At 50.8% G+C, this 21,417-nt stretch overlaps 1 protein-coding gene across 1 annotated transcript in view; it reads left to right on the top strand.

The window, feature by feature from the left end:
- Positions 1-2,613: 2,613 nt before the first annotated feature.
- Positions 2,614-21,417, top strand: part of NUP210 (nucleoporin 210) — an 87,871-nt gene continuing 69,067 nt past the window's right edge. The window contains 5 exon segments of the mRNA XM_017865853.1: positions 2,614-2,757; positions 4,977-5,108; positions 11,287-11,383; positions 14,160-14,310; positions 16,188-16,320. Coding sequence (XP_017721342.1) covers positions 14,212-14,310; positions 16,188-16,320 — 232 coding nt within the window. The 5' untranslated portion in view covers positions 2,614-2,757; positions 4,977-5,108; positions 11,287-11,383; positions 14,160-14,211.

The raw sequence follows: 21,417 nt of genomic DNA on the forward strand, positions 1-21,417 counted from the left end.
AAGAGCTCTGTTTACATTTATTGCCTGTGTCTGAGATTAATATACTGCTTTTATAAAGCAAGAAAAGAATGGTTGTCTCTATTTTGTTGAGGAGAGAGAGGCTAGGAGAGGGTGTGGGATTTACAGGCCAGACCAGGACTCCAGATCCCAGTTCCCAGGGGCCACTGAATGATATATACCCAGTGTTTTTAAAGGTGCAGTGGAAAATGATGAATTCTCTTTCCCCCCCCATAGACTTTATTTTCTTTATTCTTTATATTTATTCATTTGTTCTAGTTGTTTGTTTGCTTGAGACGGGGCCTCATTCTGTCACTCAGGCAGAGTGCAGTGACACAATCATAGCTCACTGCAGCCTTGAACTCCTGGGCTCAAGCAATCCTCCCACCTCAGCCCCCCATGTAGCTGGGACCACAGATGCACACCACCGTTAATGTCTATTTAAAAAAAAAAAAAAAAATTTGTAGAGATAGAGTCTCACTTTGTTGCCCAGCCTGGTCTCAAACTTTTGGGCTCAAATGATCCTCCCACCTCAGCCTCCCAAAGTGTTAGGATTACAGGCATGAGCCACTGAAGCAGAGTAGACTTTTTTTTTTTAAGCAGTTTTAGGTTTACGGCAAAATTCAGTAGAAAGTACAGGCTCCTTTTTCTGCCCCCAGATTGAATCTAGGACCCAGGATTTGTTGTTTCCTTAGCCTCTGCTGCCCCGTGTGAATTTTCTGATTTGTCCTTGTTTCTACACTCTGTTTTGTGTACTTGTGTGTGGGAAGTTTAAAGCCCTTCGAAAAATACCGTAGGGTCTTAGTGCTGTCAGCAGTTGGATGGTTGGATGGAATGTTTCTAGCAGGCATGGGCCCGGTTCACAGGCACCTGCTTCTTGTCTCCTTTGTGTGCTTGTGCCTGCTTTGCTCTGTTCGTCGACTCTGTGCTGTGCTATTTTCCTGGAAGAGATCCACAAGGGGCCACAGACACACTTCCTCTGGGGTGTAGATTGCTTTCCTTCACTGATGGGTGCAGCTCATTTTCCGTGAACTTCCAAGGTCCATCTGCAGGCCTCCTGCTGCAGCCCACTGTGGCCAGGTGGTGTTGGAGTGGTCGGTGTGCTCAGGTGTGTTGGAAGGGACCTTGTGCCGGCTTGGCCGGGGGAAGACACTTGGCATCCAACCAGAAGGCAGGACATCTATCTACCTGGGTGTGTTCTGCACCATTGCCTTTTTTTTTTTTTTTTTTTTTTTTTTGAGGCGGAGTCTCACTCTGTTGCCCAGGCTGGAATGCAATGGCTCAATCTTGGTTCACTGCAGCCTCCGCCTCCTGGGTTCAAGTGATTCTCCTGCCTCAGCCTCCTGAGTAGCTGGGATTACAGGCACCCGCCACCAAGCCTGGTTAATTTTTTGTATTTTTAGTAGAGGTGGGATTTCACCAAGTTGGTCAGGCTGGTCTCGAACTCCTGACCTCTGGTGATCTGCCCACCTCGGCCTCCCAAAGTGCTGGGATTACAGGCATGAGCCACTGCGCCTGGCCGTGCATCATTGCTTTTTGACACCAGGCAGTTTCTGACAAGTCTCCTTCAAAATACTCGTGGCTATGGATGTTCCAGTGAGTTTAGGCAAAGCTGGGGAGGATGCGGAGACCCCGGAGTGTCTGCTGTGTATCGGGTGCTGTGCCAGGTGCAGCTCCGAAAGACAAGTGCCAGGCACAGCTTAGTGGCCCCTCCTGGGGCCTTGGTCACACTATAAGCTCTCTAAGGGCAGCATGGCCGGCCGCTTCCCACGGCCCTGCTTCATCCCAGGTCCGCGTGGTGTTCTTTTGGAGGCCCTGTACACTAGGCCTGAGTGCCTGTCTATAGACAGCACATGCTAGCTGGGCACGCTCAGTGTGGAGTCTGCTGTCCTCTACCTCTCGTCCCCTTCTCACCTGGGCCTGGGACAGTTATCCTGGGCCATGGATGGAAAAACTGAGGCGCTGACACCAGATAGCTTTCCCCATACATTCCTGTTATCCTTCCTCCTGTTACCCTCCCTGGGGAAATTGGCTCATAGACGTCTGGGCTTATTTGTGGATGTGTTTATCTGTCTTTCTTCTGTCTGTGGCTATAATAATATCCGCTCCACAAGCACTGGGAGTTCATGATCATGGTTATCATTACGGGTTAGTAGAACCCATCGGGGTTGGAAGCTGATGCCTGGAGCCTGCTGTGTTCCAGGCCTGGGCTAGAGGTTGGTAGAGTTGCCTGTGTTCCCTCCCTGTTCAACGTGCTGCTCATGGGATCCCTTGAGCAGCTTTCCAGCTGGTACTGAACGACTCCCACATCTGCAGGAGTCTTGGACGGTGGCCATCTGTTGAACCTTGAGGTCATTTCCAGGTGTGAGGTCTCCTGTTTGATTTGCTCCATGGGGACTGTGTGCACAGGCCCAGAGCCCTCAGCTTGTGGAGGTCTTAACTGGAGAGGCCTCGGCAGGGCCCCATGTCTCCTCAGGGTTTAAAGCTGTGTTAGGCGACCCACCTCAATTCTGTCTTTGGGTCCAGGACTGTGCCCTAGATGGGAGCCACAGCCTGATATCTGGACCCCGCTGTGCCTTGCAGTGCAGCTCCAGAGAGTAAATGCTGTCTTCTTCCACTGCAGGTTGTCCACCCGGCCGGAGGTGGCCAGCATCGAGCCGCTGGGCCTGGATGAGCAGCAGTGCTCCCAGAAGGCCGTGGTGCAGGCCCGCCTGACCCAGCCTGCCCGCCTCACCAGCATCATCTTCGCAGAGGACATCAGTAAGGGCTGAGCACTGTTTGTGATCCCCAGTGGGAGCCAGAGACAGGGAAACGCCCACTGAGACTCAGGGTCCCAGAGGCTACCTGAGCCCGTGGCAGGGCTTTCTCTTGTTAGCTGGCAGGACACCCAGGCAGGAGACAGGCACCCAGCAAACAACACCCATCCCGGGCCTTGTGCCAGCACTTTGTACTGTGTTCCCTTTTTGTGGAGGCTGGCTTGCTAAATTTCTAAATTATTATTTGTTACCTAAATAACTTTTTTTTTTTTTTGAGACCGAGTCTCACTCTTGGTCCCCAGGCTGGAGTGCAGTGGCGTGATCTCAGCTCACTGCAACCTCTGCCTCCCGGGTTCAAGTGATTCTCCTGCCTCAGCTTTCCGAGTGGCTGGGATTACAGATGCCAGCCACCACACCTGGCCCATACAATGATTTTTAATGCTGAATAATATTCTCTTTTTTTGTTGCTGTTTTGAGACAGTGGCTTACTCTGTCACCCAGGCTGAAGTGCAGTGGCTCCAACACTGCTCACTGCAGCCTCAACCTCCTGGACTCAGGCAATCTTCCTGCCTCAGCCTCTCAAGTATTTAATAGTTGGGACCACAGGTGCATGCCACCATGCCCAGCTAATTTGTAAAATTTTTTGTGTATACTTGAGGGTCTCTCTATGTTGTCCAGGCTGGTTTCAAACTCCCGGGCTCAAGCAACCCTCCTGCCTTGGCCTCCCACAGTGGTGGGATTACATGTGTGAGCTACCACACCTGGCCCAAATAATATTCTTTTTTTTTTTTTTTTTTTTTTGGAGACAAAGTCTTGCTCTGTCACCCAGGCTGGAGTGCTGTGGCCGGATCTCAGCTCACTGCAAGCTCCGCCTCCCGGGTTCATGCCATTCTCCTGCCTCAGCCTCCCGAGTAGCTGGGACTACAGGCGGCCGCCACTACGCCCGGCTAGTTTTTTGTAGCTTTTAGTAGAGACGGGGTTTCACCGTATTAGCCAGGATGGTCTCGATCTCCTGACCTCGTGATCCGCCCATCTCGGCCTCCCAAAGTGCTGGGATTACAGGCTTGAGCCACCGCGCCCGGCCAATAATATTCTTAACAGGAGGTTGTCCTGTACACATTCCCTTGTATTGGGCATTTAGAGTGTTTTCAGATGTTTGTTTCAGTGTTACATATAAAATAAATGTTTTATATAGTGAACAAATTAGAGTTCTTTTACATTATTTCTTAAGATAAATTCCTAGTTTTCTGGGCCGCAGCCTTGAATATTTTGTTTTATTTGTTGAGATGTAGTCTCACTCTGTTACCCAGACTGGAGTGCAGTGGCGTGATCTTGGCTCACTGCAACCTCCGCCTCCCAGGTTCAAGCAATTCTTCTGCCTCAGCCTCCTGACTAGCTAGGATCACCAGGCCTGACTAATTTTTCTTGTATTTTTAATAAAGATGGGGTTTCATCATGTTGGCCAGGCTGGTCTTGAACTCCTGACCTCAAGCGATCCACCTGCCTTGGCCTCCCAAAGTGCTGGGATTACAGACATGAGCCACCACACCTGGCCAGCCTTGAATACTTTTAAGGCTTTTGATACATGGGACTGTATTGCTGTGCAAGGAAACAACACTAAAGTGCACAAGTATTTTTATATGGTACCTGGGGAATGGTCAGAATAATTTTGTATCTCTTGCTGCTATCCTTACACTTGAGGGTTCCCCAGGTAATGCCATTTACATACCTTATTTATGGAGCAAGTAAAAAAATCTCTGGGTGTGCCCACCAGCCCCTTCTGTAGTATAGTTGATAGTCTTTTATAAAAACACCAGCATATGTGAAAACCAAAAACCACCAGTGTAATCCCTAATCTCAGTGGAGGGACAGGGCTCTCGTCTTTGGGATGGGAACTCATCATACTATAACCCTTGTCACTTCACTGAATGGTTACACCCTGAACGAAACTAAGTTTTCCAGGAGTTTTCTTTACCCACAGCTTTAAATGCTGGTGCCCTGCTGGAAAAGCCAGAATGGGTGGTGACAAGACCCCCACAGCCCTTCCTTTCTGGTAGTCCCTGTTAACTGTCAGCGGGGCTGTGTGCGAGGCAGCTGCTTGGCTTCTGAGGGTGAAGCGGTGGTCACTGTGGTCTTTGCCAGAGTGTAAGCCTGCAAGGCTTGGAAGTGGAGCCAGGGGCAGGGACTGTCTTTGTTGCTGACCCTTCCCTGGGGTTCCTTCAGCCACAGGCCAGGTCCTGCGCTGTGATGCCATCGTAGACCTCATCCATGACATCCAGATCGTCTCCACCACCCGCGAGCTCTACCTGGAGGACTCTCCCCTGGAGCTGAAGATCCAGGCCCTGGACTCCGAAGGTGAGGGCGTCCCCTGCCTGTTTGTCCTCTGCAGCCCATGCTGGATCATTCCCCCACCATGACCCTGGCCTTTCTGCTTTCCCCACTCCTCTGGCGTCTAATCCTGCAGGTCCCTAGAGGGCAGCTGTGGTTAGGCAGATGAAATTGGTGCTGGGGGAGATGCTGAAGAGGCAGAAACCACCTCTGAGGTGGGCCTCAATCCCTTGGTGGCGTCGAATCATGGTTGTTCCTGGCCCTCAGGAACCCCTGCAGTGGGGCCTGTGTGCTCAGAGCTGTGGCTCTGTGACCCTGGAGCCAGACCTGCCTGTCATAGTGCTGGTCCTTGGTGCAGCACATCTTGGGGAAGCTAGTATTCTTGGCAGTGATAGGAGGCAGGGAGAGGCTCCCTGCTCCGGCCCTTGGGGCTGGTGGTGGCTTCTTATTCCAGACCTCAGAACATGTGTGTAGATCAGGTCACATTTATGTTGGCGGCCCAGGGTACTGCCCTCACATCTTCACTTTGCCAGAGTCAAAAATGAGCTTGGCTTATTTCCAGGCTGGAATTTTTCTAGGTGATCTCTTTAAGGAAGTAAGGGAAATTTTTTTTTTTTTTGAGACGGAGTGTGGCTCTGTCGCCCAGGCTGGAGTACAGTGGTCGGATCTCAGCTCACTGCAAGCTCCGCCTCCCGGGTTTACGCCATTCTCCTGCCTCAGCCTCCCGAGTAGCTGGGACTACAGGCGCCCGCCACCTCGCCCGGCTAGTTTTTTGTATTTTTTAGTAGAGACGGGGTTTCACCGGGTTAGCCAGGATGGTCTTGATCTCCTGACCTCGTGATCCGCCCACCTCGGCCTCCCAAAGTGCTAGGATTACAGACTTGAGCCACCACGCCCGGCTGAAACTTTCTTTTTTTTTTGAGACAGAATCTTGCTCTTGTTGCTCGGGCTGGAGTGCAGTGGCATGATATCAGCTCACTGCAACCTCTGCCTCCCGAGTTCAAGAGATTCTCCTGCCTCAGCCTCCTGAGTAACTGGGATTATAGGTGCCTGCCACCATACCCAACTTTTTTTTTTTTTTTTTTTTTGTATTTTTAGTGGAAACAGGTTTCTACCAAGTTGGCCAGGCTGGTCTTGACCTCCTGACCTCAGGTGATCCTCCCGCCTCAGCCTTCCAAAGTGCTGGGATTACACGCATGAGCCACTGCTCCTGACCAGTAAGGGAAACTTTGTAGGTTAAAATTCTTGTCAGAGAAAATAAAAATCAGGCAAAAGATGCCTGTCAGATGATCTGCCCCAAAATCCAAGTCCAAACCAAGGCCCACCTTGTCTTTGAAACCTTTTCTGACAACTCTAGCTCCTGTTTTTGAAAAAAATTTCTGTATCAGGATTTCTTCGCCTGGATAGTATTGATTGACATTTGGGGTTGAATAATTCTTTGTGATGCGGGCTGTCAGTGCATTATAGGATGTTCAGCAGCATCCCCTACCTACTACATGTTAGTAGTGTCTCCCAAGCCATAACAATCAAAAATGGCCCAGACATGGCCAGATGTCCCTGGGGGGCCAAACCACTATTTAGAGCACTAGCAGACCCTTTCTTCGCCATTTACCCATTCATCAGGTGAGGCCCTTAACCTCTGACACTGCCTTCTGACCTGTGAGATTGAGATAGTGATGCTTGTCCTGGGGACCATAAGGATTTAGTGAGACATATGTACAGTGTTCAGTCTTGCGTGAATACTCAGTAAGCCAGGAGGTGTTTCTCTGAGCACTTTCTACAAACTGGGCCTTGTCCAGGCACCAGGGTTTCTATAGGGAAAGAAGTACCTGGCAGCTCCCAAACAGTTAAACACAGAGTTATCCTATGCCCTGGCAATTCCACTCCTACCCAAGAGACCGGAAAACACACGTCCGCTGTGAATACTCATAACAGCATTATTCATAGCCGCCAAATGTGAAAACAACCCAAGAGTCCATCAATGGATGAGTGGAAAAACAAAACGCGATTGACCCCTGTAATGGAATATTATTAAGCCACAAAAAGAAGGAAATACAGGCTGGGCGCAGTGGCTCATGCCTGTAATTCCAGCACTTTGGGAGGCCCAGGCGGGTGGATCACCTGAGGTCTGGAGTTCGAGACCAGCCTGGCCAACATAGTGAAACCCTGTCTCTACTAAAAATACAAAAACAAGCCGGTCGTGGTGGCACACACCTGTGGTCCCAGTTACTCAGGAGGCTGAGGCAAGAGAATTGCTTGAGCCCAGGAGGCGGAGGCTGCGGTGAGCCAAGATGGCACCATTACACTCCAGCCTGTTTCGGATTTCTGGGGGCAGTGTGTGAAGGTGCCATGATCTTCACATCCTGGCCAGCACTTGCTATTGCTCATCCTTGTGGTTCTAGTTAAACCCCTTTTAAGTCACTTTTTCTTAAATGTGTATTGATTCTCCCCAGGCAGGTGGTGGGAATGTCGGGATTGGGGAGGTGCCTACCTCGGCCTTCCCAGGCCACTGTTATGCCAGGATGGTGCCCTGCGGCCCTGGATGGTTTCCTCTCACACTCCCCACTCTCCTGAAGGGTTGATGGCCCCTGCAGCCAGTTCCAGAGTAGGACGTCATCTGGTCTCCACAGACTGGGTCATTCACCAGTAGCCCATGTCAAGGCCTCATCTTTGCAGCAAGGAGATGGATAATTTCCCTCCTCGTCCACTGTGAGGGCATCATGCTTTTTACTTGGTCCTCCTCGTCCCGGAATACTTTGATTAGTACCTTCATCATTTCTTTTGCCTTTTTTTCTGAGCCTGTAACCTCTCTTCTGATCAGAGTCTTCTCTGTGAAGATGAACTTGACCCTGAGAACCTTTGAGGGTCTGGCAGTCCCAGAAATGATGTGCCTTATCTAGATTGATGAATGTCAAGAAAAAGAATTGCTCAACAAGCAGTGGCACCGTGGCTGCCCATGGGTGCCAGGTAGTGTGTTGTCCCCTTAGTAAGTACAATGTCTTTTTGTGCTTATAAATGGTCTGATGCCCGCTATATAGATGAGGAAGCTGAGGCTCAAAGAGCTTCAGTAACTTGCCCATGGTCACACAGCTTATGGGTGGCTTAGCAGGGGCTGGGATCCAGGATGTCTGACTCTGTCACCTGAGCTCTTTCCCACTGGACACACTGCCTGTCTCCTGCTGCTGCATTTTCCTGGGCATTGGGGGTCCTCCCCGCATGGCTGGGATCTGCCTTTTTGGCCAGAAGCCACCTGCAGAGTGCCCTCCTCCAGACAGGGCTCTGTCTGTTGCACATAGTAGGTACAAATAGCTTCTTTTTGAGTGGAAAAGCAAAACTTTGAGCAGAAGTTTTCACAGCTATTTCCTGGCCCACCTATGCCTCTTGCATCAGCAGAACTGGACTAGCTCAGGGTCTACAAAGATGCCCCTTCCTCACCTTTCCTTATCCCGTCTCTTCTGCCTAGAGCACCTTCCCCTCCTGAACTCTGCTTTCAGAAGCCATGCTTCCTCTGGCATTGCCTCTCAGGTATCCCCTCCAGGGAGCCCTCCTTGGCTGCCCAAGGTGGGACTTATTCTTCCCTTCGATTTTCCCTCAGCTCTGCAGTGCCCCCTGCCCTGGGGTGCAAGGACATTTTCTACTGTGGCTTGTCAAGGTCAGCACTAGGAAGGCATAACTGGGATCAGTTCATTCTTCTGGGCTCTTCTGTGCCTGACACTGCACTTTGGGCCCAACCGGCATTGGGTAAATGTTTGCTAGGTTGAATTGCCTAACATTTTCCTTCAGCCTTCCTGCAGGACGGGAGGTGGATCCTTTGGAGACCAGACCCCTGGCTTTCCTGGTTAATATCTAAACTTGGCTGTGAGCCTTCAAGGTCAAGGGCTCTGTTGCACATAGTAGGTACTGATAGCTTCTTTTAGAGTGGAAAAAGCAAAACTTTGGGCACAGATTTCTTGAGAGCTTTCCCTGCCCCCTTGCCACCCTTAGGGGTGCCCACCTGCAGCAGGCCCTGGAAAGGCAGACGCGTGCCTTGACATCCCCAGAGCCCACGCAGCTGGGTCTGGCCATGTTGCCCAGCAGCTGGCAGGAGAGAAAGCCAGTGGCCAGCAGCTGGCAGGCCCATGCATGAACGAGGGTCCCTGTGTTCTCATCTGCATGGAGCCCTGCAAATCCTGCCCCTGGTCCTATGTGTGCACCTGCCCAATCGGGTAACTTACAGAAGCCTAAAGACACTTTCTGCTCTTGGAATTGCCACACATTCAACTCTTCTTCCACATTTGAACGTGGTGGACTTCCAGGAAAGACTGGGGGGGAGCAAAGATGATGAAAAACAGAGCTCCACGTGCAGCCCCTGAAGTGTCTGCAGGCATGATTCTCTCCCACTGTTTTCCTTGCTAAGAGCCCCTTAGCAGGGCCTCCCCCACCTCTATCCCCTTGTCCATAAGCGGGCCTTTGTGAACACTGGACATGTCATGGGGGTGCTTTCTCAATTTGATCTTCCCACCAACTCCGTGGGTTGGTATTTTCATCCCCATTTTACAGAAGAGAAAAGCTGTGCTTGGAGCCGAGCTAGATAGAAGCCCCAGGGTAGCTGTTCAGGACTCTTGTAGTGTTGGCATGTATTTGTGTTCTGCAGTCTTGCGTTTCTGGTTACTGGGTCACACTATTGTAGGGTCTCCATGCTCCCCTCACTGAGCAGACTGCAAAGCCAACCTGCTGGGCTCTGTCCCCGGACAGTGGAATTGGGGCTAGCAGTACTCCATGTGCACCCCGTTTCAGCTCAGTGTGTGAGAGAAGGTTCTCACGGTCAGGGCTGTTGAACAGAGGAATGGGCTATGCTGGGTGATGAGCTCCTTGTCCCTGGGGTATGCGGGAAGGGTGTCAAGTCCACATCCGATGGGGACGCAGTATCCAGGGGTTGGACTAGAGGACTCGTGTCTTGCAGCTAATGTGCTTCGCTGGTGTGGATTTTTATATCCACCATCCTCATCTAATGTCCTGGATGTTAGGAAGACACATTAATTTTCGGGAAACAATAGACTTTTCATTTGCTCAAAATCCTGCTGTGGACCTCCAAGAAAAAATCTTCCTGCATGTATGTACATCATAGATGGGGGTTTTCTTCCTCTGATCAGTTGCTCACCTTGATGGAAGGACACCCAGGGAACTGTAAGAAGATGCCTCTCTTCATAAAAGATGCTCTGAGAAGTAAGGCGAAGGCAGCAGAGTTTTCTGGAGCTTCTGCTAAGCACTATTTCATGTGGTCTTTGAGACCTCGCAGGGCCAGGGATCGGGGTGAAGAGAAGCAGGACCCAGGCCCGTCTGACTCTAAATACCTTGCCCTTTGCACTGTAGAAACAACAGCTTTTCTTGGCCCCCAGATCCCTTGTATTGGGAGCTGGTCAGGAAGGGAATGTGGATGCGGGACGTGGAACAGGCGTGGGGCATCAGGGGCTGGTGGGGAGTGTGGCATGACCCCTTCTAGAGAGGGTGAGCAGCTTTTGGCCCTCAGAGGGAATGAGGCCCAGGTGGGTGGATCTTCATCCTTTCAAAAGAAGGTGAGAACTAGACTTGCCTGTGGCAGCTGTTTCTTGATTGGAAAGGATAGATCAGAAGGCTCCCAGGCAGCAAGCCAGGACATAAGAGCCAAGGCTGGCTGGGCCTGGCTCTCCTTGCCCCCTACCTACCCCAGGACCTCAAGAGTCTCACAGTCAAGGTGAAGAAGCAAGAGTCATGTGACACTAGACAGTTGGGGTAATGCCCCTCCTCCCTGGGTCCCCTCCCCCACACAGGGAGGGAGAGGAATTTATTCCCAGGAAGTGGTGAGCAGGAATGAATGGCCCAGGTTTCCAAGCAGCCTCCTCAACTGTAAACCAGTCACAGATGTGCAGGACAGTGGTGTTATGCACTGCATTGAGCTAGTCCTTCAGTCAAGGGCAGGGAGTCTGGGCAGGAAGAGCACAAGCTTTCACCTGACAGCCCTAGGTTCAAATCCTGGCTTCACCCCCTGGTGGTCACATGATTGTGAGCGAGTAAGCGTCTTCATTCCTTTCAGCCTGTTTCCTCTCCTGACATACAGGTTATGACACCTGCCTGGTGGGGGGTGATGTGGAGTATAGTTCCTGCATGGGGCAGAAGCTCCCACCGCCTCCCTCCGCCCTGGGGAATTAACTCCATGTCTGTTCACCTTCCTCATCTGCTCTTACAGGGAACACCTTCAGCACTCTGGCCGGACTGGTCTTCGAGTGGACGATTGTGAAGGACTCCGAGGCGGACAGGTTCTCAGACTCCCACAATGCACTGCGGTAAGGGGTGCCTCTGCCAGAACTGACCCCCTTTGAAGGGAAGGGAAAAGGGGGACAGCTGTGAGCTTCTCACCGGCGGGGGGCTTTCATCTGGGTCATTGAGGAGCCTGGGAGACTCCCTGGATGCCTGCAACATTCCAAGTATCTGATTAAGGAATGGGGTTCACTCACACCATTGTGCGGGAGCCTGGCTGCTTCTGCAGCCCACAGAGAGTGTCCTGTGAGAAGCTGTCGGAGACTTGGGATGTCTAGCCGGAGAAATGAGACATGCACGGCTTTCTCGGGGCACAGGGGAAGTGTGGGTGGCCCCAGGCTGCACTTCTGGGGGGCCACTTAAAGGGCAGCCAGGTTTCGGCTGGGGCACAGGCCAGCTGTGCCAGCCGGTCTCAGGTGGAACAGGCTAAGTCGCCCATACGGCGGTACAGTAAGACCCGTTGTGAGGTGGACACCTTAATCGTCTTGACCTGTGTCATCCTCCTGGCAGCCACGCGAGCTTGCACACCGCTGTGCTCTCCATCGAGTAGTCGTAGAGGCTGAGACTTGGAGAGGCCGAGCCACTTGTCTGAGCTCGGGGAGGGCAGAGCTGTAGTCTGAACTCAGATCGGTGGATCCACACTGTCTCATGTGGGAACAACATGCCCCAGGGCTATTTACTTGTAGTTAGGAAATGAGTAGTTCAGTTCCTAAGATGCACGAGCCTCCTGTCAATGGCTCACTGCGCTGCCACTTGTGGGACAGGCAGGAGCAGAGCCACACAGGTCCTCTGTGCTAGTGCAGGTCCCAGGTCTGAGCTTGTATTCCTGACTGTGCCACCTTCCTCGTGATTTGCTATGTGATTTTTAAAATGCATGGTCCCTTTTTTAAAGTTGTTTTTGAATGTTTTGAGTCTCCTTTTACAGCAATTTTAGGCCTGTAGAAAATCTGCCATTGTAGTCCAAAAAGTGGTCTCCCTCACTCACCTGAGAGCCGGCTGCCAGCCTCATGTTCCGTCACCCTGATGATTTTCATGTGCTTTACGACCATCAGGGACATTGTCCTGCACGGCCACCATGCAGTCATGGCATTAGGAAAGGAACACTGATGCCGACCATCTTCAGACCTCACTCGAGTTTGGTCATTTGTCCCAGCTTTATCCTTTTCAGCAAAAAGAGATCCCAGCCCCAAGTCAACTGCCGCATGTGTTCCGTTTCTCTTAGTCTCTGTCAGCCTGGGACTGTCTCCTGGGCTTTGACTTTGGACACCGCAACGCTTGTGAAGAGGACAGTCTAGTTATCTGTAGAGTGGCCCTTGTTTTGGGTTTGTCTGCTGTTCCCTCACGGCCAGGGTCCAAATGTTGTGTCTTTGGCAGGAATATTTCAGAAGTGAGACTCTGTTCTTCTACTTGCCTCTGTGCTTTCTCACCCCTTTGTAATTATAAGTCCTTTGTCGGGGAGTTTACTGTCTGGTCTTTCATTATGCCATTAAAGTCCTGTTCTGGACCATAGGGGATGTTGGGGTTGTGGTTCTTCCATCACAACCTTGTCCAGGCCTCGGCTTACAGCAACTCCAGGCAGACGTCCTCATGTCCTGATGCTTTTGCGAGCCAAGTTGCCCTTGTGGAGACAGGGCCTTCTGGACCAGCTCTGTGGTTTCTGGTGTTTTATAAAACCATGACCCTGGGCCAGAGAGTCAGAGACCTGGGACCTGGATTCCAGTCCTGGCTTTGTCGCTTCCTGCCTGTGGCCTTAGCCAGGGAACATTACCCACCTGAGCCTCAGCCTCCTGCCCTGGGAAACAGAGCTGGAGGGGATCCCGTACCTGCCTCTGAGGGCCACTGTGCAGCTTAGCGGGTTGATCCGCTCAGGGCCCCTCTCTGGGCCTGGCACATGCTGGATGTTGAGGGGATGCTGACTCCCTGTTCCCTTCTGACAACACCCCATTCCCCGCCACGTCAGGCCCTTTGAGCTTCCAGGCAGCTAGCTCTGCACCTGAGCCAAATGCTAACAGAAATCCCAGACGCCATGGGGGGTTGGAGCTGGATTGTCCTGGATTTGCAATTTGACATGTGACACCTAAAGTAATAGGGTGAGGAAATAAATCACAATGCCGCCCAGCATCGGCAGATTGCTCTTGTGCAGGGAAACAGTGGGCTCGTTTGTAAATGCAGGCTGAAGTGGGAGGCTGCATGGGAAGGATCCCTGAAGTCAGCCTGCCCAGCAGCCCACACTCCAGGCTATACCATGTCCCCGACATCTCCCCAAGACGAGATCCAGGGAGAGTGAAATGTGGTGCTGTCCGGTCCCCAGGGCTAGGGGACCAGTCATGGAGAATCGTTCCCCAGAGCTGGGCGCTAGGCCGGGGAGGTGGGACAGGAGCAGGCAGCCTCGGGGAGGTGAGGCGCTGCTGGCCCCGCTGTGACTGGGCTGTGCTCTTGGGCCTGCTGCCTCATCTCCCAGGCCTTGCTGTTCCCATGTGGACTCAGCAGCTGGTCTTGCATGTCAGTATTTACATCACGTGTACATGTGGATAAAATGCAGATTCCCAGGCATCTTGCATCTTGGAGACAAAGCCTGGGCCAAGGGCCAAGAATCTGCATTTTTCACAAGGACTTTGGCATTTCTGATGTAGGAAGTTGCAGGATCGTGTCTCTAGGCAGCCCCAACCCTGACTAGGGCAACACCCCTTATTTCAGCGTCAGCCCCAGTGAGAGGTGCTCATAGGGAATGCTGTGGTAGATTCTGACGAATCTTGTGTTGGGGTTTGATCAACGAACTTTGACAAAGTGCTCCTTTTCCAGAATCCTCACTTTCTTGGAGTCTACGTACATCCCTCCTTCTTACATCTCAGAGATGGAGAAGGCTGCCAAACAAGGGGACACCATCCTGGTGTCTGGGATGAAGACCGGGAGCTCCAAGCTCAAGGCTCGCATCCAGGAGGCTGTCTACAAGGTGGGCCTGGGGTGCTGGGGGACAGTGGGCTTCCTGGGGTGGAATCAGGCTGACAGCACCTGCTCACCCCCATAGACACATTGAATTGTGGAAGTGAGATGCTGTCCCATGATTTCAGGATGTGGGTTCATATTTTTATGTGTTTGGTTTGGTTTCTTTTGAGCCTCAGCTTACAAAGAAAGGTGGTTGAGGCCCCAGAAAGCATCTCTAGGGGTGCATAGCATTTGCTCATTCTCAGTTTCTAGGCAGTTCCAAGAGCAGGAGGTTCCCAGTAACTTGCCTATTTCCAGTTGGCACCCCCACCGTGCTGGTATAAGGATGCTCCCAAGCACTTGGGGCTTTGACAAAGCCCAGGGCTCCTGGTGTCTTCTATGCCGTCTCTCCTTGTGCCCCCATTGGAGCCCTGAGACTGGTGGCCCAGGGATCCCGTGTGTAGATCTCCTCAACCCTCTGCCCCAGCCGATCCCATGTCTTCCTGGCCTCACCAGCATCCCATTCTCGGGATAGTGGGGTATGCCAGAGGAAAGGAGAATGAAGAGTGGGTCTATCCAACGTCCTGGTTCCTTCCCTGTCCCTGTGGACTAATGTCCACCCAACCGGTGCCTCGTTTTGAGCTGCAACCCTGAGATATTTTTGTTTGCCTAGTGTCTGGAGCACAGGCAGGAACATGTGGTACTTGGCCTGCCATTTAATTTTGTAGAGTGGCAGAGAGAGAAATCCTCTTCTGATTCACTCTCTATAGTGGGTTTGCTGCATCTGGGAGTCCTGGAAGGTTTTGGAAACATGGGGACATGCCCTGTTGCAGGGGCTAATCCCGCAGGACTCTGCAGGTAGTACTTGGAGACAGTTAGCTCCTGTGTAGGGCCCAGGCTGGGATGGGGTACAGCGCCACTGCTAAGCTGGAAAGGCAGATTTGCTGTCCTGCCCTCAGACATTCAGTGGCCCTCCTTGCCTGCATTCTGCCACAGAACCCTGCCCATGGTGGTGCCCAATATACTTGTCTCTTTTGAATGCACTGAAGATATTAACTAGTTGTTAAGTGAGGAAACCTGTCAGTTGTGACAGCAGGCTTAAAGGAGAATCCAAAGAATAGCCACAGGACACCAGGCATGCTGAACTGAACTCAGAAAAGTGGAGAATGCCCACACCCACAGGAGGGCAGTCAGCTGCACCTCCACCAGAGGAAATGTTTTTGTGTTTCTGTGGACAAGAATTGTTTGCTTTGTTGTTGCTTTTCTACAATGTACAGTGCCATCAAACAGGCCAAAGACAATGAAAGGTGCAGTCCTCTGGAGAATCCAGTACCTAAGGGTGCACTAGACAGGGCACCTAGTGATCTTTCTCCCATTGCGAAGTTGCTCACAGGTTTTCCTGAGGAGGCAGGAGGTCACAGGTTGGGGGTGAGAGGTGGGCAGGGGAAGGGGCCAAGGAATAGCAGCCAAGGGCTCATCACAGCACATGCCTCTCCTGCTTTTTACATTGGCCTAGGGCTTCTCAAGTTCCCTGGACCGTGGGCTTTTGTGCGGAGAGAACTTGAGCTCCTGATGGCCATACCGTCCCTAAAGTTCATGCTGGCTTTCCTCTTTTACTCCCGTTTAATCATAGTTTCACATAGAGATAAGCCATGCACAATGGGCAGCCAGTGCGAGGGCTCAGTCTGGGTAATGCCCTTTGTCTGGGTGCCTGCTGTACTTATGGAGCTCTCCCGGGACCTCTGGGGTCTGAAAGTGAGGATTTGGGAATGATATCTTGTTTCTTTCCTCCTAACTTCCCTATTCCCATGTTTAAAACATCTCTTTCTCTTGCTCACACCACCATTCCTCCATTCCCTATCTGCACCTCACTTTGTCTACCTTCTGCCTTTTCTTTATGCCAAGAACGTACGCCCTGCAGAAGTCAGGCTGCTGATTTTGGAGAACATCCTTCTGAACCCGGCCTATGACATCTACCTGATGGTGGGAACCTCCATTCAATACAAGGTGCAGAAGATCAGGCAAGGGAAAATTACAGGTGTGTCATTGGCTCTGCCATCGTGACAGATGCTTCCTTCCTCCTTTTTTTATTGTGGTTACATACATGTAACAAAATTTACCATATTAACCACTTTTAAGTGCTCTGTCAGGTAACATTAAGTACATTCACAGTGTTTTGCAGCCATCACCACCATCCGTCCACAGAACTCGTTCATCTTCCCAAACTGAAGCTCTGCATTGTTAAACACTAACTCCCCTTCACCCTCTCCCAGCCCTTGGCACCCACCATTCTATTTCCTGTCTCCGTGAATGTAACTACTCTGGGTACCTCATGTACGTGGAATCATGTAGTATTTGTTTTTTTGTGACTGGCTTATATCACTTTTTTCTTAGCCTGATGTCTTCAAGGTTCATCCATGTTGTAGCAAGGACTGGAATTCCCTTCCCTTTTAAGGCTGAATAGTGCTCCATTGTGTGGATGGATAGACCACATTCTGTTTACCTATTCATCCATCAACAGACACTTGGGTTGCTTCTACTTTTTGGCCATTGTGAGTAATGCTGCTGTGAATATAGTGAGCAAATATCTGAATTCCTGCTTTCAAATTCTTTGGGGTATGTGCCCCTTCAGTGGCAGCAAGTCCAGAGCTGTGGGCATTGTGTTTAGCTGGGCTTTGTCCCTGGTCTGCAACTGACATCTGAACAAACTTGGGCAAACCACTGCCCTTCTCTAGGGCTGTTTCTCATTGGAGCCTTTGAGGCCTTTCTGCCTAGGCTGTGAAGACAAAATGAATCAATAGGAGTGTAGTTGTACTGTGTACTTGTGTTTAGATAGTGAGGGTTCTTAATGGAGTGCCAGTCCTCTAAGGATCATTATCATTTTGTTCAAAGCTATGTATGTTTAACATCCAGAACATAGGACGTGAAGAGTCCTGGACACAAGAGCTCAGGGCCAGTTCATCCGAGGGCCTTGGGCAGGTGACTTCACCAGGTTGGTAAGTCAGTTCCACCTGTGATACAGGATGTCATTTAAGAGGCAGGCAGATACACACTTCAGCATAAGAGCAACTTGAGCAGTGTCCCCAGATGATGGGAGGTGCTGCATTGTTTAAAGTCCTGCTCAGCTGAGAGCAGTCATCTGGTTGGTCATTCCTGTGGCAGAACGCTTGGTCTCTCAGGAGGACAAAGAAACTGAAGACAGGTGCTCCTGCCTTTGGACCAGGTTCTTTCTGGCAAGAGGGTGCTAGTTGAAGGGAAGCAAACTCATGTTTCTTGATTCTAAGCAAGCAGCATCTGCCCTTCGGCAGGATGTCAAGTCAACAGGGGAGGATGGCCTGCAGTAGGATTTGTAGGAAGCCAAGCATGGGTGTCCTGGTCAGAGCCCGATGTTTACCTGACTTCAGGGAAGCAGATTCTAGGACAGTGACAGTCTAAGATGTGGCTTTCTGAGACTCTGAAAGGGGAAGAGGCTCCAACGTAGAGTTCTGGGGACAGCAGCCTAAGGAAGAATGCAAAGGGGAAGCGTGTTGAAAGGCCAGAGGGCACAACAAATATAAACTTTTGTTTATAATAAATACAAAATTTTGGAGGTCTCCAAAATATAAACTTATCCATGAACCCTGATCAAGAAATGGCACTGCGGCCTGGAGGAAGACGCTTGGAGAGCCTGGTCACTGCCGATAGCACCTAACCATGACTGAGCATTTCCTCGGTGTTGGGCAGTTGTAAGTGCTTTTCTTTTTAAAATTACTTTATTTTGTTTCTTTAGAGACTTGGTCTTGCTATATTGCCCAGTCTGATCTCAAACTCCTGGCCTCAAGCCATCCTCCTGCCTCAGTTCTTCTGAGTAGCTGGGACTACAGGTATATACCTGGATATAACCCAACAGCTCTGTGAGGTAGATTTCATTAATACCCTGTTTCATACATGAAGAAACTGAGGCATAGAAGACCTGAAGCTCACAAAACTGTTGGGCTCCTTGGCCTTAATCACCCCTGTAGGATCGATTGGAATTTTCCTCTGCCCTGTCTCCCCAAAGGAAACCCAGAAAAAAGCTAATTATAACAACAGGGCCGGCCGGGCATGGTGGCTCAAGCCTGTAATCCCAGCACTTTGGGAGGCCGAGACGGGCGGATCACGAGGTCAGGAGATCGAGACCATCCTGGCTAACACGGTGAAACCCCGTCTCTACTAAAAATACAAAAAAAACCTAGCCAGGCGAGGTGGCGGGCGCCTATAGTCCCAGCTACTCGGGAGGCTGAGGCAGGAGAATGGCGGGAACCCGGGAGGCGAAGCTTGCAGTGAGCTGAGATCTGGCCACTGCACTCCAGCCTGGGTGACAGAGCGAGACTCCGTCTCAAAAAAAACAAAACAAAACAAAATCAACCAGGTGTGGTGGCACATGCCTGTAATCCCAGCTACTCAGGAGGCTGAGGCAGGAGAATCGCTTGAACCTGGGAGGTGGAGTTTGCGGTGAGCGGAGATCATGCCATTGCGCTCCAGCCTGGGTGACAGAGCGAGACTGTCTCAAAACAAACAAACAAACAAAAAACAGAGCCTTACAGTCTCCCAGGGCAGCAGCGAGGTGGTCCATTTGCATGGGACTCATGGGGCATGAAACTGCCCCAGCTGGGCAAGCAGAGCCCGTGTAGTTAAGAAGGGATGGGCTGGGTTTAGAAAGAGCTCACTCAGCCAGGCGCAGTGGCTCACACCTGTAATCCCAGCACTTTGGGAGGCCGAGGTGGGTGGATCATGAGGTCAGGAGATCAAGATCATCCTGGCTAACACGGTGAAACCTAAAAATACAGAAAAAATACTAAAAGTACAGAAAAAATGAGCTGGGTGTGGTGGCACACACATGTAGTCCCAGCTACTCAGAAGGCTGAGGCAGGAGAATTGCTTGAACCTGGGAGGCAGAGGAGGTTGCAATAGCTGAGACCGCACCATCGCACTCCAGCTTGGGTGACAGAGTGAGACTCTGTCTCAAAAAAAAAAAAAAAAGAAAAGAAAAGAAAGAGCTCACTCTAAATTAGCTCGGGTATCACAGCCCAGAGGAACTGTACCTCCCAAGGTACCTAGAAAAATTATGGGCTTGGTCACTGACTTTCCTGCCACAGACAACAAGGAATTGGAGCACACGAAAGATGCCCTGGGACAGGAAAGGAAGGAGGCAGAGCCCACCTCTCTTTCATCAGTGGGGTCATGAGATGTGAAAGTCCTCCAAAAATACACACTCCTGTGTGATTGATGGCACTGGATGCTACTGCAGTGGATTCCAGATGGATGTTTTGGCAAAACCGAGAGCAAAACTTCACTGTGAACAAGACACACCAACGGAAACTCCTCAGTCTTTTAGATGAATCGATTTTGGGGTTTTTCTTGAGAGGGTCTTGCTTTGTCACCCATGTTGGAGTGCAGTATCATGATCATGGCTCACTGCAGCTTTGACCTCCCAGGCTCAAGTGATCCTCTCACCTCAGACCCCTGAGTAGCTGGGACTGCAGGCACACACCACCATGCCTGGCTAATTTTTTTTTTTTTTTTTTGAATAGAGATAGGGTCTCTCTATGTTGCCTAGGCTGGTCTCAGACTCCTGGGCTCAAGTTATCCCTCCTACCTCAGCTTCCCAAAGTGCTGGGATAATAGGCGTGAATTGCCATGCTCAGTCTAGCTGGATTGTTTTTTCTTTGAGGTGTAATTCACATGACTATATTGGTTTTTGTAGGTTTGCTAGACAGAAAAGTCAGGGAATGGTGTCTTCATAGGGGACCTGAATTTCAGCAAATCCCTGTCTTGCCCGGCATCCTGTGGAAGCCTCAGAGCGTTCTGGGTTGGATGACAGTTACATGGGCTTATTAACATGGGATAATTATAACTGCAGATTAACTCTTTATATTTTCTTTTCTTTTGAGTTTCCTTCCTTACAGTAATTTTTTCTTCTTTGGTATTTTTATTTCCTTTATGCCTGCTTCTCTTCTTTTATCTGGCTGCTCCCTTTCTTGCAAATACATTTCCTAAGCATCTGCTCTGTGCCAGCCCTTTGCTGAATGCTGGGTGCACAGTGCTCAGCAGGGCTGCCTGCTTCCTGCCCTCCTGGAGCTCACAGCCTAGGGGAGGCAGAGCACAGTCAGTCACATCATGTCTGCAAGTAAGACCTGTGAGTGGAGGAGACAGGCTCCTGGGGCTTATAGCCTGGCATCTGTGTTGCTTATATGGTGGGCTTCCAGTGGGGACTGTGGTCTCCATCTCCAGTCCTTAGTCCTAAGTCCTGTTGGTGTTTGGATTGGTTGCAGACATGACTGCCACTGTGATCAAGCTGTTAGATGTAATAAAAATGGGAAGGATGTGCTGGCTGATGTAATCAGTATCCAAAGAGAACTTGAGTGGATAGAATGGTGGAAATTACTGAAATAAAATGTACTAGGTTTGCAAAACCAATAGCATGCACATGTGTTGGGCTGAGTATCAAAGACTCAGTTGTAGAAGGGACTTTGAATCTGGCAGGCACTTAACTGTGGCTGCTCAGAACTATTGTATCTGTGGCTGCATGAGCAGGGGCTGGGGTCAGAGGCAGGGAGTGAGCTCTCCTTCATCCCTGACTCAGACCCAGCTCCTCAGGAGCTCCGTAGTCATCCCTGGAGCTCATGTGGAGTGCAAGGTCCGGGAGTGGGGTCACTGACAAAAACACATCTGGGGGAATCAGCCAGGGTGAGCAGGAGACAGACATCATGTCTTTTAGAAGAATGTGGGCCTCTTGACCTATAGAAGGGCAGCTGTTCACCCCTACAGATGATAGCAGGGCTGATCTGGGGCCTCAGGAGCAGCCTTTCTGTTTTTGGCCCAATAATTCAAAGACAGGAACTGGGCAGTGCCGTTAACATCTGCAAAGACTTCCACATTCAGCGTCTCTTGTAAGGAGTGAGTTCCAGGATACAGGGAGTATCTAAGGCCAGGTATGGTGGCATGCATTGGTAGTCCCAACTACTTAGGAGGCTGAGGCAGGAGGATCACTTGAGCCCAGGAGTTCCGGGCTGCAGTGAGCTGTGAGTGCACCTATGAAAGCCACTGCAGTCCAGCCAGGGCAGCATAGTAAGAACCTATCTCAAAAACAAAAAAACAAAAAAAAAAAAAAAAA

This window comes from Rhinopithecus bieti, unplaced genomic scaffold (genome assembly GCF_001698545.2).
Source record: "Rhinopithecus bieti isolate Rb0 unplaced genomic scaffold, ASM169854v2 scaffold_83527, whole genome shotgun sequence".
Classification (NCBI taxonomy): Eukaryota; Metazoa; Chordata; class Mammalia; order Primates; family Cercopithecidae; genus Rhinopithecus; species Rhinopithecus bieti.